General features: G+C 47.0%; 1 protein-coding gene across 2 annotated transcripts in view; it reads left to right on the forward strand.

The window, feature by feature from the left end:
- CSMD1 (CUB and Sushi multiple domains 1) overlaps positions 1-18,365 on the forward strand; it is a 1,871,666-nt gene that overhangs the window by 1,815,866 nt on the left and 37,435 nt on the right. For both annotated transcript variants that reach the window (XM_072763911.1, XM_072763912.1), the window contains exons 54-57: positions 20-193; positions 12,282-12,470; positions 15,125-15,298; positions 16,261-16,443. In XM_072763911.1, the coding sequence (XP_072620012.1) occupies positions 20-193; positions 12,282-12,470; positions 15,125-15,298; positions 16,261-16,443 (720 nt within the window). The remainder of the gene's footprint in view (positions 1-19; positions 194-12,281; positions 12,471-15,124; positions 15,299-16,260; positions 16,444-18,365) is intronic.

An 18,365-nucleotide genomic window follows, 5' to 3' on the forward strand; every position in this document is an offset into this window, starting at 1 on the left:
GACCTGTCTTCCCCCACAGCCATCACGTGTGGCCACCCTGGGAACCCCGCCCACGGATTCACCAATGGCAGTGAGTTCAATCTGAATGACGTCGTGAACTTCACCTGCAACACGGGGTACCTGCTGCAGGGTGCCTCCCGAGCCCAGTGTCGGAGCAACGGCCAGTGGAGCAGCGCCCTGCCCACCTGCAGAGGTAGGAGAGGCTCTGGGCATGGGCCCCAGTGGTCAGGGGCGGTGGGCCGATTAACACCCCAAGGTACCCGTGGGCGTGGTGCTTCATCCCAAGGCACAGGTCGCTGCAAACGCTTTCCCTCCTCGGGATGCGGGTGGGGGATAATTGTGAGAATAAAGCACAACTCCCTCCGTGGCTTTTGTTGAGTACTAGCCACGTGTTCAAGCACAACAGTCTAGGACTCTAGCTAAGGTCGGCTTCTCTCCCATCTCTCTGTCTCTATCCACTCCCCCATCCACACAACATCTCTGGACTTGGAGCTTCTAGACCTACGGCTGCATTTAAGAAGTTTTCATTGCTTTTGAATCTCTCTCCTTGTTTTTTTTTCCCCCCCATGCATTTCTTTAAAAATTGCCTTATATCTAAGCTTTTAGCCTGCGTTTTCAAGAAAATGCTGTTTTGGAACTTTTGTATTTCTAGATGTTTGAGCTCATGATATTTAAGGTTCTGCTTCAATTGGTTTCCATTAAAACACCTTATTCACTGAAGGTTCGTACTTTACAGTGTGAAGGTGAAGGGGTTTTTATGGCAGATATGGTAATGAGCTTTCTTCCCGCTTCCCGCGGACAATCACCCACCTTCCCATGAGGCCTCTAAGGAGGTTACATCCAAATGAGACAATAACAATTTTTGAAAGTTATGTGAACTTGGGCTAACAAACTGTGGAGTTCTGGTACAAGTCTCTATGGGAGTGCGAGGTCTTCTAATTCCACTTCCCCTCTAAACACTAGTATTAGATTCACCCTATTTCAGTGTAGAGGAAGTCTTGTCACCAAAAGAAGGTCTTGTTCGTCTTGTTGGTCCCCTCATTCTCACCCTCCCCAGAAAGCAGGCTTCTGGCTGTGACGTGGTCAGGCGTCAGGTGCAGGATGCACTTGCTCACTGAGTTTTTTACAGAAGAGCCCTGCTGGCCTCCTGGCAACGTGGCGGTCTGCTCAGCACCAAAACTAACAAGTTTCCCTTTTAATGTTGTTATTGTATGAGCCACGGACCAGGGTGAAGGGAAGCAGTTAGGGGACATCTTTGAATGTGTGTACCTGCCCAGAAAGCTGGCTTCTGCGTCTCACCTCTCTGCACTGAATATCAGGATATTTTGGGATGCCCTAAATGTTTATGCGACGCTGTGCTAAACTTAGCTGGAAGGATGACCCCTCAGCTGTCACAGGAAAGCATGAGGCACACTTATCTGCAGGAAGGGGTGAGGACACGAGCGGCTGCGGAAAGACACAGCTATGAGCGTCTGCTATGTGTTCGTGGGGCTGTAGCAATCGAAAAAAAGATCAAAGTGTTTTCTCCACCTGTATGACAGGAAAAACACAGCACAGCTGAAACCACGATTAAAAATGAATGCCCATAAACTTGGATCCGATTCATCTGCATGGGGCGGCGGGGGGGGGGGTGGGGTACAGCAGAAGCATGCGCTGATGGCTTAGGTACACCAGAGCACCCGAGGTTGCTCCCCAACGCCCTCCCGCTCTACCTAATGCCACAGTTATTAAGCACATGCTGCATTCCGAATGCTACACCCAGTACAGAGATCAGTAAAGTAATCCCTGCCTTTAAGGAGAGACGGTGAAGAGGACGGGGTGGGAGGAACTAACGAGGTAGGGAGATTGTCCCCCACAGCCGCGGAGACATTGTCCACTTGACGCAGAACACATTCTCGTTGGACGAGAGACAGAATGAACTCAAAATCGTGGGCTTTTCATTAACAAACCATTTTTGGGACCTATATCCCATGTTCCTCTAATTTATACCAAGGAAAAGGAGCAGACATTAAGTGCTATCACTTATTAATGGTTTTCAGGGTTTAGGTGCTATGCTAGGTCCTTTAGACGCCTCTGGCACAGCACAGTGCTGGGAAAATGCAGGCTAAAAGCTTAGACCTATATGGCAATTTTTAAAGAAATGCACAAAAAATAAAGGAGAGATTCAACCTCTTCAGTAGTAATTTTGCCTTTTCTTACGTTTTTCCCATTTCTCAAAAAATATGAATCTACTTAATATTTTAGCAGACTTTGTTTTTCAGATCATAGAAAAGCAATGTTTTAGGTTTGTAGAAGAATTGAGCAGAAGAAACAGATTTCCCATGTACCCCCTCCCCGCACACAGGCACAGCCTCCCCCACTATCAGCATCCCCACTGGACGGCACATTTGCTACAGTTGGTGAACCCACATGGACACATCGTCATCACTCCGGGCCCAACGTCTACATCAGGGTCACTCTTGGTGTGGTTCATTCTATGGGTTTGGACCTGTTTTCGTAATGACATGTATGAACCCTGAGAGTATCATGCAAAATAGCCTCACTACCCTAAAAATCCCCGTTACTCCATCTGTCTATTTTTCTATCCCCAACCAGCCCCTGGCAACTACTGATCTTTTCTACTGTCTCTATAGTTATGCCTTTTCTAGAATGGAAAGGATGGAGCCTTTTAAGACTGGCTTCTTTCACTTAGCAATATGCCCTGGAGGCTCCACATATCTTGATGGCTTGGTAGCTCATCTATTTCTTGTGCTGAATGACATTCCACGGTCTGGATGGGCCACCCGTTATTTATCCATCACCTGCTGAAGGGCATCTTCGTTTCTTCAAGTTTTGGTAAATAGAGGTTTTTGTGCGGACATGAGTTTCCAGCTCCTTTGGGTAAATACCAAGGAGCATGACTGCTGGATTGTGTGGAAAGAGCGCGTCTAATTTTGTGAGAAATCACCAACCGTCTTCCAAGGTAGCTGCACCATTTTGCACTCCCACCAGCGATGGGTGAGAGTCCCTCTTGCCCTGCATCCTTGCCAGCGCTGGGTGTTGTCAGTGTCCTGGATTTGGGCCGTTGTTGTGGGTGTGCCGTGCCTCTCCTTGTTGTCTCAATTTGCATTTCCCTGATGACATGGGACGTGGGGCACTTCCATGTGCTCATTTGCCAGCAGTGTATCCCCCCTGCTGAGGTGTCTGTTCAGGTCTGCGGTCCAGTCTGTGTTTGGGTTGCTTGCTGTCTTACTGTTGAGTTTTAAGAGTTCTTTGTATATTTTGGATTAACAGCCCTCTGGTAGGTACCTCCTTTGCTAATGTTTTCTCCCACTCCGTGGCTTGTCCTCTCACTCTCTGGGCCCTGCCTTTTACAGGGTAGAACCTTTAAATCTGTGCTCCACTGTCAAGTCTGTTGCTACCAGTACATGTGATGAAGGGGAAGATGGTTGGCAGAGGCAGTCCTGGTGGGATTGAGTGAGAAGAACGTCTCCAAGGTGTCTTTGCTCCCTGCTTCTTCTCCCTATTGCTTTGTTTTCTTCATTTATGATCTAAGAGATATGATCTAGGGCACAGGATTTGCATGTTTATTATAAAACCAGGAGAAGCATGATCTCAAAAAGGACAGGGTCATAAAGGTGGTAAAGCCTTAGGGAAAAAAAATGGCATAAAACTCAAAAAGTTGAAGGTAACAAAAATATAGCTACTTTTTAAACAAAATTGCTAGGATTCCTACTGTCTACTGCAATGCAACCCGATTCCCATCTTACGTGTTCCTTGAATAATTCCACATGAGTTTTAGGATGTCGTATCTCATGCAGATGTACTCTTGTGCTTGATTTCTTCTCTCAAGTTCTTGATAATATCTGATTGTCAAATGTCTGATTCAGGTAGGTCAATGAATAGTGGGATTTGGGGTAGTCCTGCAACATTTAGTTCATTCATGATGTGAAAGAGAAACTCCACCCTGAATTTTGGAACTGAACGCCCAATAAATCTGAAGGGAGGCCAGATTACAGAGAGGCTTCTACAGTCTGTCTCCACCCTGGGGCCACCTCGCTATTCTCAGACTCTGCCCTTAACAAGAAGCTCTGCCGAGCCTGCGGCATCCGTGATCAATCAGAAAGCTCCCACCCGGGACACTAGCTCTATAGCCTGCTAACACTGTCTTTACAAACATGGTTAGAAAGTTAAAGAAGGTATGTTTTCTGTTAGTAGTTACATATTTCTGGAAGAAATATATAATAGATGATGTGCTTGCAGATTTCATGAGAAGGAAGGGAAACAAGTGTCTCACATCTATTTTAAGAATCAGATTATGCACACCATCCTAGAGGCCCATGATTCTGTATAAAAGCTTTCTCTGACTCTTCATTTCCTTTTTTAAAAGATTTTATTCATTTATTCATGAGAGACACAGAGAGGGAGGCAGAGACCCAGGCAGAGGAAGAAGCAGGCTCCTCGCAGGGAGCCCGATGTGGGACTCGATCCCAGGACCCCGGGGTCATGCCCTGAGCCAAAGGCAGACGCTCAACCACTGAGCCCCCCAGGCATCCCTCTTCATTTCCTAAGTTCCAAAACGTGTCATTAAGCTCAAAGGCTCCATCAGTCCAGTGAGAAAACCAAGTCTGACAAATTTTAGGATAATTCAGTTCATGTTTCCTTTCTTAGTGTAATGATTTTTGTATTACATACAAGCCTTAGCCTTTTTTCCTTTCTTACCCATAGTTTTGTAAGATTGGGTATTTAAATTCAAGAGACATAAAATATATGTTCCAATGTGATTACATACACTATGATAAAATCAAGAAAATAATGGGGTTACTAACGTTTCTGTTATGGTTAGAGAGGAATAAAAAAAAAGAGGAAACAATGAAAAAATTTCTAAAGGACCACTATGCATATGGTGGCACTTATATGTCTACAAAAATCATACATACTATAATATTATTGTATCATATCATATTGTCTCATATTATCCAAAATTTTAAATGGTACAGTTTTCAAAGTAAGGGAAACATAAGAACCAATTATGTGTTTTTGGCTTTACTGAACACAAGTCTTAGGTGTGTCTATGGATAAAGGGCAGCCAGGAGTAGCTACTGAACGCTGGGGGGAGCCCGGAATTGAATAGCAGGCTCTTGCCAAGAGCAGGGAAGAGTTGGGGTGGGCGACTCCCAGAAGCTGCCCTTAGATCCCTACTTGAAGAGTATTTCCCAGGGGGCAGAAGGGAGTTGAGGTCTACCCTTCGGGTTTTTCAGCGTGTGGCACAGTTTTGCTCGGGGCGGGTGCCACGCTGTATGCCCGGTCTCTCCACTCACTCGTCGTGTGTAACCCAATGCAAGGTCTATGGTCAGAGCTCCTTCACATCAGCTTCCTTACGTGCACACCCAAGGAAGCGAACCCTCCTCACATGTTTATGGAGTTCTAGACCATCCAATGCTTGTAAAATTCTTCACAAAGTGCCTGGCACACAGTCCGCAGTCCTCCCCACCACGTCTAATGCCTCCAAAATTTATTGTTTGCTCAGGAAAGTCCTGCAATCAATTACAATCCACTATAATTAATTAGAGTGTTTATCATTTATCAAACCTGTATATCTGAATTGAAGCTAAAGCTTACTTCATCTTTATCAGGTATTGATAAAAATGAAAATGTAACTTTCATATATTTGAAAAACAGTCATAAATTGCTATTGTTCTTTTTTGCTTTTTTTTCCATCAGTAATCCCATTTTAAAAATTTTGATTCAACCAGTTAGTAAACACATCCAAAAGTGTTCATTCTATGCAACACACTGAATAGCACATAGTTATCATTGTTCTCTAAACATTGTATAATTCTTTCTGTTGAAAACATTTTATTTTTCTAAATATATATATATACATATATATTTATTTATTCATTTATTTATTTATTTGAATGAAATAGAGAAAGAAGGAGGGACAGAGAGGGAGAGAGGGAATCCCCAAGCAGACTCCATGTGGAGTGCGGAGCCCAACACGGAGCTGCATCCAGGACCTTGAGATCAAGACCTGAGCTGAAACCAAGAGTCGGACGCTCAACCTACTGAGCAACCCAGGTGCCCCTGTTGAAAACAATTTAAAAACATGCTACATGGAACTCTAACCAATTATGAGAATGTTCAAAAAAATGTAGTGAACTGCTTCTTATTCCTTTTTCCCAGCATCACCGAATTTAAATTGGCTATTCTTAGCTTATGAAGCATCATTTTCTTATTTTCTTGCTCATGGTAGGTTTTTATGAGCTATAAAAGGAAATGGGAGAAGCAGGAGTAAAGACCAAAGAGATATAGAAACACAGGTTTTTCAGAAAAAAAATCAAGAAAATAGGAGACAGGTCTTCTCCCCAAGGCCTCTGTCCTTTCTCCTTTTTTTCCTTCCTTCCTTTGATCCTAGAGCACTGAAACCACAGGACGTGACAGTCAGAGGTCAACAGGGCTACCCTGAGCATCCTTCTGCCTTCCTCAGTAGACCGAATGGAGAGTCCAGACTCATTCCATGTGTTGCATGGACGGTGCTCATTGAGGGAAAAGGGTCTCTTACCTCCAGCCTTGATTCCTCAGTGAGCCCCTAGTGTGAAGGGCAGTCAGGAACTCCTGTGGCCACCATGCTTGTCAGTCCATTCAGAATTTTTATTAGAACAATTTTCTTTAAATCTTAGGAGCTAAGGGATCCCTGGGTGGCGCAGCGGTTTAGCGCCTGCCTTTGGCCCGGGGCGTGATCCTGGAGACCCGGGATCGAATCCCACGTCAGGCTCCCGGTGCATGGAGCCTGCTTCTCCCTCTGCCTGTGTCTCTGCCTCTCTCTCTCTCTCTCTCTGTGTGTGACTATCATAAATAAATAAAAATTAAAAAAAAATCTTAATCTTAGGAGCTAAACTACACTGAGGAATTTTTGTAGAAGTGAAAGGTCAGGGAAAAAATGATAAGGAATAAGGATTACATAGTTGCCAGTTTGTGTGCAATTTGGTGACTTTAAATAATTCTTAATAAAAATGGAGAAACAGAGTCATAGTTTTACATTCCAATGTTGTGCACCAATTATACATTCAATGCTCGGTGTACCTCCATGTTCCCGAGTGAGGCAGATGCTAGAGCTATAGGGTGATACGTGGCACATGGTCCTTTTTGAAAACTGGATTAAGCTTTGAACATGTTCCCAGTCTACCCTCAGAAATAAGGCTCCCATGCTCCCCATGCCATTGCTACATAATTTGGGCGTGGTCGCTTTTGTGCGGCTTTAAAACTAAACATCATCCTGAAATAATGACTGTCCCTGACACATTTGAAGCTCAGGTCTGACTTGTTTGGGTAATTCACCGAGTCAACTGCTACTTAAAATTTACATGTAAGGGATTATAACTTGTAATAACCCTCCATTTAAAAAAATATTTAAAAATCACTTTTCTTTTTTTTTATAAATTTATTTTTTTTTGGTGTTCAATTTGCCAACATACAGAATAACACCCAGTGCTCATCCCATCAAGTGCCCCCCTCAGTGCCCATCACCCAGTCACCCCCACCTCCCACCCACCTCCCCTTCCACCACCCCTAGTTCGTTTCCCAGAGTTAGGAGTCTCCCATGTTCTGTCTCCCTTTCTGATATTTCCCACCCATTTTTTCTCCTTTCCCCTTTATTCCCTTTCACCATTTCTTATATTCCCCAAATGAATGAGACCATATAATGTGTGTCCTTCTCCGATTGACTTACTTCACTCAGCGTAATACCCTCCAGTTCCATCCACGTTGAAGCAAATGGTGGGTATTTGTCGTTTCTAATGGCTGAGGAATAGTTCATTGTATACAGAGAACACAGCTTCTTTATAGCCAAACTGTGGAAGGAGCCTTGGTGTCCACCGAAAGATGAATGGATAAAAATTGCTTTTCAACGTATTTTTAAAGCTGGATGTGAGAACTTGATGTCGTGGTGAAGTATAAAGTACTGGATCAAAGACAGTCGTAAATGTGTAGGAGTTTAAAACCAGTTGCAGCAGAGATGATTGAACTGTTTATTGTCAAACCCATAACCTTCGAGTCTTGTGGCTTTCACGTAGGATTCTAAGTTCCACCTCCTAGGCCCAACGCTGCCGCCAAGCGCCTCTGCGTTAACCCCTGTGACTCCCACCGTGGTCTTTTGTCCCGCACCAGTGAAGTCCTAATAACACTGATCAGTAAATCACTGATCTCACCTGCATAGGCTTCTTCCAATGGAACTTTCCATCCGTCATCCCATCCCGTCCTCACCCGCGTGCACCCTGTCCCGCCCTCCCCGCTTTCCCTTAAAGCTCTGTCACGTTGAGAAGACAGTCATGGATGTGTGTCCAACCATTGAGGGACATCTGACCTGAGAAAAAGTCAGAAACAGGGAAAGACGGCCTCTTGGCATGCTCCCAGATGCGTGGACCACCTCTCATGCCCAGAATGTCACCCACGGCCATCTGAAAACCTGTGGGTTTGGTATTTTTCTTAAATGTTCATATACATCTGTTATTATATGATTATAATATATTCAGTCTTTTTTTTTTGGTCATTACATGGACTTTATTTGTGCAAAAACAGGAGTCACCTGCTTCTATTGACTCATTGTACTTCTACTACTCTTACTGAATTCCAGCTTTTCAAATTGTGACATAACAGCGTAGTCTTAGCTAGTTTAACAGTTTAAAAACTGTAGTTTTACAGTTTAAACACTTTCTATTTAGTTTTCATTTTGGTGTAAGAATTATAATGAAACTTTAAAAAAATTATCTTCCACAAACTGAAGCTGTCAGCTGAGAAATCAGGACTAGTCATTTATACTTTTTTTTCAAAAACCAAACTTTGGGAGGAGACGGATGTTTCCTCCACCGTGGCCTTCACGGTGAGGATGGTTCCATGGATGTGCACTTGTCCCCAGATCATACAGTTGTACGCGGCAGGTACGGGCAGCTTCTCACACGTCAGCCATCCTTCTGTAAAGTGGTTGAAGAGAAAAAGCACTAGACTTGTAGGAAATGGTGCTGACGTCAAAGATTGAAAGGCACTTTGGAATCTGTTCTGGATTCCCTGTTTCCAACCGGACTCTGGAGAGACACATTAGAGGGCATCCCAGAGACCTGCCAAGGTCAACCTTTTTATTGATGATGAGTGAAGCCATTTTAATAAGTGAGTGAACGTTGTAGAAAGCATGGAAGGAGAGGTTGTATGTTGGGCTTAAGAATTCACCATGAAGATTGTTTCCGAGGACCAGGGATAGAGCTCAGAGCTGCTTTAGTCAGTTAAGAAGCAATTGAGATTTTCACAGATCATCCTGGTCAAGCATAAGGATGGGACCAAACCCACAAAAGGCCTCGGAAAGCCCTGTAGGATCGACCCTGTCTGCATGGCCCACGCTGTCTACGCTGCGGACGGCCATGGCGAGCTCTCCAAATTCTGTTACCACCTTTCATTTTATGTTTCTGCAACCTTGGAGCAACGCGTGGTCTGGTTCCCCCTTTTGAACAGCTCGGGAGAGGACCTGGGATTGAAGGCTGTCCTATCCCCTTGTCGTCACTGAGACCTTCCTTGGGAACATAAACACCCGGTTATTGCCTGGGTCATGCACAGGTTCCAGGACCTGGGGCAGGTATTGATTCCAGGACCTGATAAGGAAACCAGTGTCTGGACGGTTGATGACACTGGTGTCCAAGGAGACGCTGCAGCTGGCCTGGGCGGAAGGGCACCCAGAGCTGGGGGCGTCACGGAGCCCTGCAGTCTGTGGCATCCAGGGGAGAGCGAGTCACCCAGATGCTGAGCGTAGAGTAAATCCTATCCGACAATCAGCTCATCAGGCCTCCGAGTCCGGGTGTGTCACCGCATGCTCCTAGGGGCAGCACCGGGGGAGTGCGTCGGCCTGCAGCTGTGTCACCGTGAGCCAGTAGCACGGGACTGAAAAGAACACACGAGCAGGTTTAGGGCAATATTGGGTGAAAAGGGACTGTTCGTATTCGCAGAAGTCAAGAAGGGAATACAGTCGTAAAGGCTGAGACGGAGGACGCCCGGGCTGTCCTGGCTGCACATCAGCTGGGGCCTCAGGTGCGATCCCCAGGAGTAAGGCCGCGGCGGGTGGGTGCGGGTGGCCGGGTCCTGCGCCAACGAGGCTCCCTATGGAGACGTCTGCCTGCCCGCCCCCGGGTGCCTAGCAGGTGCCGTCCGGGCCTCTGCTGGACCAAGTTGTTGCTGCCCCAGCAGAGAGCGTAGTGGGCTCTCCTAGTGGAGCCTCCAAATATCAAGGAAGGAATGCAGGGAGCTGCATCCGGCTCCGGCGGCTCAGGGCTGATGCGACAGGACAAGACCGGAAAGGCACTGGGTGTTATGCTATATGTTGGCAAATCGAACTCCAATAAAAAATAAATTTAAAAAAAAAAAGACTGGAAAGGCAAAAAGATAACGGGCAGAGTTGGGGTGCGTGTCGGCGTAACTCTTCCCACATAAGGAGCAATTCTGTTTTCCCCGTTGAGGCTCACGGACTGTTCATCATTGTCACGCATTTGTACTAACTTAAGGGTGCTGGACCACGAAGGGGTGGGGCCGTGCCTGGGACCCAGCGCGACAGTGTCCTCTCCAGGTGATTCCATGCAACCTGAAACCCCAGGGCGCTGCCGGTGATCCCAGGGCCTTCGTGTCTCCAACGCCGGGCAGGGGGGCCCCTGGAGGTCACAGCCTGGTATTTCGGAGCAGGTGGCACGGACTGAGGTGTCCCAAAGTCTCCTCCTCCTCCTCGGGCGGACTGCGGCCTCGCCTCCCCGGCCTGCAGACACGGGCGCAGCTGGATCTCACACCTCCTGCAGCCCTCACTCCCTGCCTCTAGAGCCTCCCTCTTTTTTGTGTCCTCGCCCCGGCTGGATCCTTCTTCCCAGCTCCCAAGCCGAGGTGGCCCTGGCCTCATCCGCCTCCTGTCTCCCAGCCCACCCCACCGGCCGGTAGGAAGGCGAGTGGGGCCAACCCCGCAAGGACGGGGAGGAGGCCAGAGCTCGGCTGCAGCGCTGACATGGGCTACATGGGGCATTGTGGAGCCCTGTCCCTGCGGAGGGGCTCGGGGCCTGGTCCCCCCACCCCGGCCGGCTGCCTGAGCCGCCCCTACCCTCACGGGACAAGACCGATGCTGTGCCGGGGACCGAGTCCCGAGGGCACGTAGACACACGCAGACACGCGACCCTCAGGGACTCGCACTCCGAATGCAGGATGCACCTGTGCAGCTGTCTTCCGCCGGGTCGCACAGGTGGTTCATCCGCCAAGTTGTGCGACGTCCTCCAGGCGGGCGGTTCCTGCTGCTGCTCAGGGCTCGGCTGTAGTTTTACTGTGGGTGGGACACGTCCCGAGCCTCACGGTGACCTGCCTGGGCTCCGGAAACACTTTTATTGTTGGCTCAAAAGAACTTGTGTCTTTTGACACAAGTCAAAAGCTCAGGGTTGCCCTGAGAAGCACAGAACAGGATTTTCCAGCACTGAAGGGATTCCCGTATCCTCTGTTGCACCCCACCCCTTCCCCACAGTCCGAGGAGGGAGGAGGTCGCGCTCTCGGAGGGGGGGACCGAGCTGAACCAGCTGAGCGGCCCCCCGTGAGCCAGAAATATCTGGAGAGTCGCTGCTTTGCCCGCAGCTCACCATGCACGGGTGCACGGGTGCATCAGGTCTCTTTCCTCTCCTGGTGCCTGCAGAAGCACCGTGCTGCACCCCCCGCACCCTCAGAGCACCCTGAGCGCGGCCACGTCCCTGCGGGCTGGTGCTGCCGAGGAAGCCGGCATCAGAGGCTGCCTTCAGTTACATTTCTATCAAGTGTTGATGGGACAGTTGGCATTTTTATTTGCACGGGGCGGACAGCAGACGCGGCTTCGGGCCCATCCTGGGGCCTTAATTAGTGCACGTGGGTGGGGGCGGGCTCTCTACTGTGCCACGGGCGGTGGAAATACTGCAGCCCGGTAAAAATACCCAAATGCACCCGACGTCGGCGGGTTCTGTCTTAACGTTTCCACCACACAAACCTAACCAAGAAAACCGTCTTTGTCCGCTGCATGGAGGTCGGTTATTAGGAAACGAAGGAAGTTAGCGTCAGGCCGTCGGGCTCGCGCAGCGGCAGGTGCACTGCCTGGCAGTGTTGGCAGCGCGGCCACGACGCAGTAAGCGGAAGGCGTCGGGGGAGCACAGGCTCGTGGGGGCGCCGCGGCCACATCCTCATCTCACGCACTTTCCGGCTGGACACGGAGCGGGCCCTCCTGTTTATGACTGTGTCTAAACGATGCTACGTTCTTTTCCCTCCCCTAGTGGTGAACTGCTCGGATCCAGGCTTTGTGGAAAACGCCATTCGTCACGGGCAACAGAATTTCCCCGAGAGTTTTGAATATGGGACGAGCGTCATGTATCATTGCAAGAAGGGGTTTTACTTGCTGGGATCGTCCGCCCTAACCTGCATGGCCAATGGCCTATGGGACCGCTCTCTGCCCAAGTGTTTGGGTAAGTGAGGGCTACTTCGGCCTCTTGGCCGCAGAGCCCGTAACACCAGCAACAGAACAACCACCGCAGAGTTCAAGTCCCTACAAATCGTGTAGGTTACACGGTATCTTTACCGGCCGGTCCGGAATCACAAAACGGAACTCCGACCGGGTTAGGGGTCGGGAGGGGAGAGGGGACACGGCTGCTCTCAGGCCTGCGTTGGAGACATACAGACCCCGTGTGCCGGGCGGCGCGTGCACCCCTGTGTTGGCCTCTGCTAGGTGCTGTTGCTCACCTTTTCCCCCAACCCAGCAGCCATGCGTCCCCTGCACACCCCAGACACGGGGCCCGGGGCCTCCACGCCCGGCATCCCCCCCTTCGCTGCGACTGCACTCAGACTCAGAAGTACCAGCCAAGGGCTGCGCTGTGGGGACCCTCTCTGATGGCCGTGCGTCTGGGGCTGGGGGTGGTGTCCCCCAAGGGGCCTCATGAGTAGGGACGCCTCACGAGCTGCCCTGGTCCCCAGAATCCATATGATACTAACGATAGTATCTCGAGAGCATTTTCCTCCCGACTCATATGGTTCTATGACACGAGGGCAGATTGGCCTGGAGAGTCGGGTCCTATTCTGGGCACAACGGCCACCCCTCAAAGCACGATCCGTATTGCAGACCATGCAGATGAGCAAAAACACACGTCTCCCCAAATAGCCATGGTGCAAAACGATACGGTCCCTTAGCTCAAAGACCTCACCCTGTTACCACAGCCTGACCCCCCAGGGAAAGGGGCGACTCTCCTCGGCCTCTTCAAAGTCACTCAGAAGCAAAACAGTCCTTAAAACCCACACGTCACTGTCTTTGCTTTCCTTCCGTGTGCGTGAAGAATGTGGGAGGTGACAGTGACGCTTTAAATTGAATTTACTGAAACAGAAGTGATCATCTGTCTTACATCTTAACAATTACGGCGTTTCTCTTGCATTTTCAGGATAAATTAGTCCCGGAGGATTTTTTTTTTCCCTGTGATTCAGGGGCCCTTGTAACTCCTCCCAATCGAGATGGAAACTTCTCTCAAATTATAATCCTAACAATGTAATTAATTTCTGTGGAGAAAGAGTGACTTCTCTCAAAAACAAAGGCACGGCCTCATGCGCCCCCAAAGTGCATCTGTGGATGTATTAGAATCTTCATCAAATTTTATCTGCTTTCTGGTTTTCTAGGCCTTCACACATGGGGATTTTTCAGAGAAATTAGTTTTTCTCTCTTTGTCTCCCCAAACATTTCCTTTGCGGCTTCCCTGGCCGATGGGAGACTTCCGTTAGTTTTGGTAATGATGCCAGCGAGCTCCAGATCACCAGGAACCAGGTCATAAGAGGCTCCTGCTCTCCCAGGGGCCCAGTTCCACCACTTGTTGTCCTTAACAGTTGGAATTACCCCGCGGCTGCGAAGGCGGGTCCTCGGGGAGCCGTTGGCTCGTCCCCGCTCTCAGCAGCCAGGCTTCATCTCTGGTTTTGCTGTTAGGGTCTCACTGATTTTTTTTGTTTTCTCTTTCCCTCTGAGTTTCACCTGGAACTGATGATGACCAACCATTTACTGGTCTGGCTCTAATTAGCTTCCTTTTAGGACTCTGTGTAGATAAAATCTTGCTCACCAAGGAACGCATGCCAGTGGGAGACGGGATTAATATAAGGGCTGATGCGGCTCACGGGGATGCTCAGTGACTTTCCACCTTAAACCTACCTCCCTGGATGAGATTGCTTTGGGGTTGCCTGGGATCTAACGGACACCCTAGGCTGTTAAATCAGTGGCCTTTGAATAATTTGTCGGTAGCCTGAGTGCAGTCAGCTCTTTGCATGTAGCCCAAGATTCGTCCATTGTTAACTCTAATTGGAGACATTACGGAAAAGGAGGGATGAATCTTCACCAGTCTACACTAATCTGGATCCCAGAATTGTCCTTTTTGAAAGATAATTTAGGAATAGATTATAGGCCCGGTTTGGCAAAATTCTAAAGAAACGAATGGGAATGCTGAGATTATTTTATGATTACTTGAAGAAAATTAACCACTAATTTATCATTATCATTATTATTATTATCGTTACTTAAACATATTAAACTGTCACCTGTTCAAGGAAAAATTGTTGGGAGGGTCATCGTAGATCCATGAGCTGGAAGAATAAGCAGATATGAGAGAGTTTTGACCCACGCGAGTATATGATTGTCATTTTAACAATAGTTTAATGAATCTGTGTAATCTCTGACTTTTTGTTGTATACTACTACTTTTTTAGACTTCAGTTAAGGACAGATGGGGGAAACGTAGATAGAGTGACTTTCTCTTTGTTTTTTGTTTTGTTTTGTTTTGTTTTTTCTTTCTTTTTTTTTTTCTTTTGTGACTTTCTCTTTGAAAGCCTAGCTGGAAATAACAGAAACACCTCAAGAGAGAACAAAACCGAGACAAACTTCCCTGACAGATCAATTTCTTTTCCTCGGTACCGTATGAATATTTGAGGTGGGGGGAGTGTCACCTGGAAAGTAGCATCTGTTATTTGTAGGGTGCTGCGATAATCTGCCTGTGCCTTTAGCGGCTTCTCGGCAGCAGGGGTGTCCGTGTGGAGACCTACCAAGCTAAAGCATTTCACAGGCCTGATGCGCCCATTCACGCTACCTTTTCCCTCAGCCATATCGTGTGGCCACCCGGGGGTTCCTGCCAATGCCGTCCTGACGGGAGAGCTGTTTACGTATGGGGCCGTCGTTCACTACGCCTGCAAAGGGAGCCGGGACCTTGTTGGCAACAGCACTAGAGTCTGTCAAGAGGATAGTCACTGGAGTGGGACGCTGCCCCACTGTACAGGTGAGGAACCACGCACTGGCTGGACCCCTGGGGCGTGGGGAGTGGCACAGCCCGCCATTCCCCGGCCTGACTCCATGTCCTGCCACGGAGGCCGGGGTTCCATGTGGTCGCCCTCGTCTTCATCAGTCCCCTCGAGGCCCAGTCACTTCACATCCCCGCTGTGGGAGACGTGGGAGTTCCTAATCGCCCTGTCCAGGAGGCCTGCCTACCCTCACTCCGTTTGTCCCCTTTCCTTCTTGATTCCTCGTCTGTGCTTCCTCTCGATTCTTCTGCCTCACTCCTGTCTCTAACTGGCAATTACATTTACACCCTTCGAAAAAAATGAAAAATCTTCATTCTTTCACAGATAGTTCTTAAATAAACAAACCTCAGTGAGTCAGCAACTCTGGACACAGTTGAGAAGAATCAGACCTCTCCCTTGACCCCATCCATACTGACACATCCAATGGACAAACACTGTCTTCATTATTCCCATAGTTTTATTTCTTCTAGAGAACACCAACTTTTGTCATAGGCATATTTTGATAAACTAGTTTGTGTTTAGTTGTAGAGAAACACTTTCTTCACGTTTTTCACCTTTGTGCTCTGATAGAGTCTTTCTCGTGAGATTTCCAGAATGCGGTATGACTGGAACATATTTAAATGACTTTTCATGTCATTCCTCGGTGGCTTAGTTGGTCTAGAAGCTGACTCTTGGTTTCCCTTCAGGTCGTGATCTCGTGGCTGTTGGGGTTGAGTCCCACCATGGGCCCCACATGGGGCTCTGCACTCAGTGGGGAGTCTGCTTGAGGATTCTCTCCCTCTGCAACCCCCCCCCCCGCTCACATGCTCATGCATTCTCTCTCAAATAAATAAATCCTAATAAATAAATAAATAACTTTTCGTTCTCTTTAAATATAAGAGCTCTGTTATAAAGAAGTCTAACAACACTGCGTTTTGCCATCTGTGTTTGTGTTCCATAGGAAATGATCCTGGATTTTGTGGCGATCCTGGGACCCCAGCGCATGGGTCCCGGCTTGGAGATGAACTCAAGACCAAGAGCCTTATGCGCTTCTCCTGTGAAATGGGTTATCAGCTGAGGGGCTCTCCTGAGCGTACATGTTTGCTCAATGGCTCGTGGTCAGGATTGCAGCCAGTGTGTGAAGGTGAGTACGTTCAAGCCATAAAGTCAACCTTTACACTTGGAACCATGTATTTCACTATAAAATGACTGGTACCATTCCACAGAAATCCTAGAGACTGAACCTTTGTATCATTAATCTCCTTTCCCCCAGAATGTATAAGAGAATCATTACAACTCATGACTGGGTACATGGAGATTTCCTGACTATTCAAAAGATTATCTAACATGGACCCTTATCTTTTGAATGTTTATAATCTAGAAGAGTTTCTGATCTAATAATAATCTCTGTGATTTGGTGGTGTTTTGTGGTTGCTGGTAATGAATAAATGAGAACAGGGAACAGTGCACAGAAGCGATGTCAGTCACTGATGGGAACTTCTGCAGGCTTCACTTCACATGTTATTTCCAGTCTGTTGGTGGCCCTTGCCAAAAACACTGCATTACTAAAGAACCTAGGGTGATTCTCTGTATAATACTTTGGGGTGAATATATTTTATTTCAGTATTTGAGAGGCCTAAGAGGGCATGGTGGGATACCTCAGTAATAACAATAAAAAGTCATGAATAGTTTACCGTGTCATATATCGGCAGTGCTTGCCTTAAGCAAAGGTATGATGTGATATCATGAATTTGTTTAGAGTCCACAAAGTAACTGATTTAGAATTCAGACAGATAAGACTTAAATGTTAGAAATATTTAGCATATAAATTCTGAATACTTAATGTTCGAGTCCAAAATGGTCGCACAAAACAAATATCACCTCTGAAACACTTTCTATATAAGTAAGTTGATCAACTTGAATAAGCTCACACAATATCAGGACCAGAAATATAAATCAAGTTTTCTTAATCTTCACTTTCTCTACTCTACTGTGCCACCTCAACCTGTACCTGCCCACCTCTCATTTTATTGTATGTATTATATAGAACAATAGAAAATTGTGTGTAATCTATATTTTATGCAATCAAACTATATAATCTGTGATCTCATAAAATCATGTATAAATAATACAATCATATATATGAAAATATATGTACATATCTTATGTATGTGCATGTGTACATGTGTGTGTGTGTACTCTCTTCCGAATGAAAGATTATCTTGGAGATATCTGCACCTAGATAAGAGACATACGCATATATAATAATCCAAGGTAATTTTTGATGCTGAGTCACCTCCTGACAATTGAGTTAGTGTAAATCTCTAGATTAGGCCCTAAAGAAGTTGACTTAAATCAGACATGACTGAGCAGTACTGGAAGGATTCCACCTGCCACCGTGAATTGCAGAGCAATACCTTTTTATTGACTGAAGTATGTGACCCTAATTAGTAGACTTTAGCTTACTCAGACACAATTTTCTCATTTTTCTCTCCTTTTGTAGAGTTTGAATATTAAAATTTGCATGATAGCATCTTTTTCTCACCAAAACCAGAGTGTATTCTATTCTATGATATGGTATCTAAAAGTTACACATGACTTTTGTAACCTATATTTTCATCCCATCTAACTTTTTCCCCCTGTATTACATCTGGGAATTGTTGGTTCAGAATTTATTTAAATATTAAATATTATGAAAATTAAATGAGAACTCCACTTCATTCCATGACATGTTGAATGACAGTAGTCTAGCATCTTACTGAGGACAACTATAAAAAGACAAGATATATGAGACAATTATTCTGTTAAACAACAGAGAATGCATGCCTATGTTCTATGGGAGGAAAAAAATGAGGGAAGTGAGCCTATCACCCTCCCCATTGTTCTGTATATTTTTCTTCCTGTGCAGTTGGAAAGTAGAACCCAGGTGGTATGGTGGCTTACAGAGGTGATGCAGTAGAAATTATTCTAGGCCACTAAAACAGAACCTGCAGGGTAAGTAATCTGAGAAGGACCAGCTGAGGATGTGACAGCCCCATAAGTTCGGTGGGCATTCACTGGCTGAGG

Source organism: Vulpes vulpes, chromosome 7, assembly GCF_048418805.1.
Source record: "Vulpes vulpes isolate BD-2025 chromosome 7, VulVul3, whole genome shotgun sequence".
Taxonomy (NCBI): Eukaryota; Metazoa; Chordata; class Mammalia; order Carnivora; family Canidae; genus Vulpes; species Vulpes vulpes.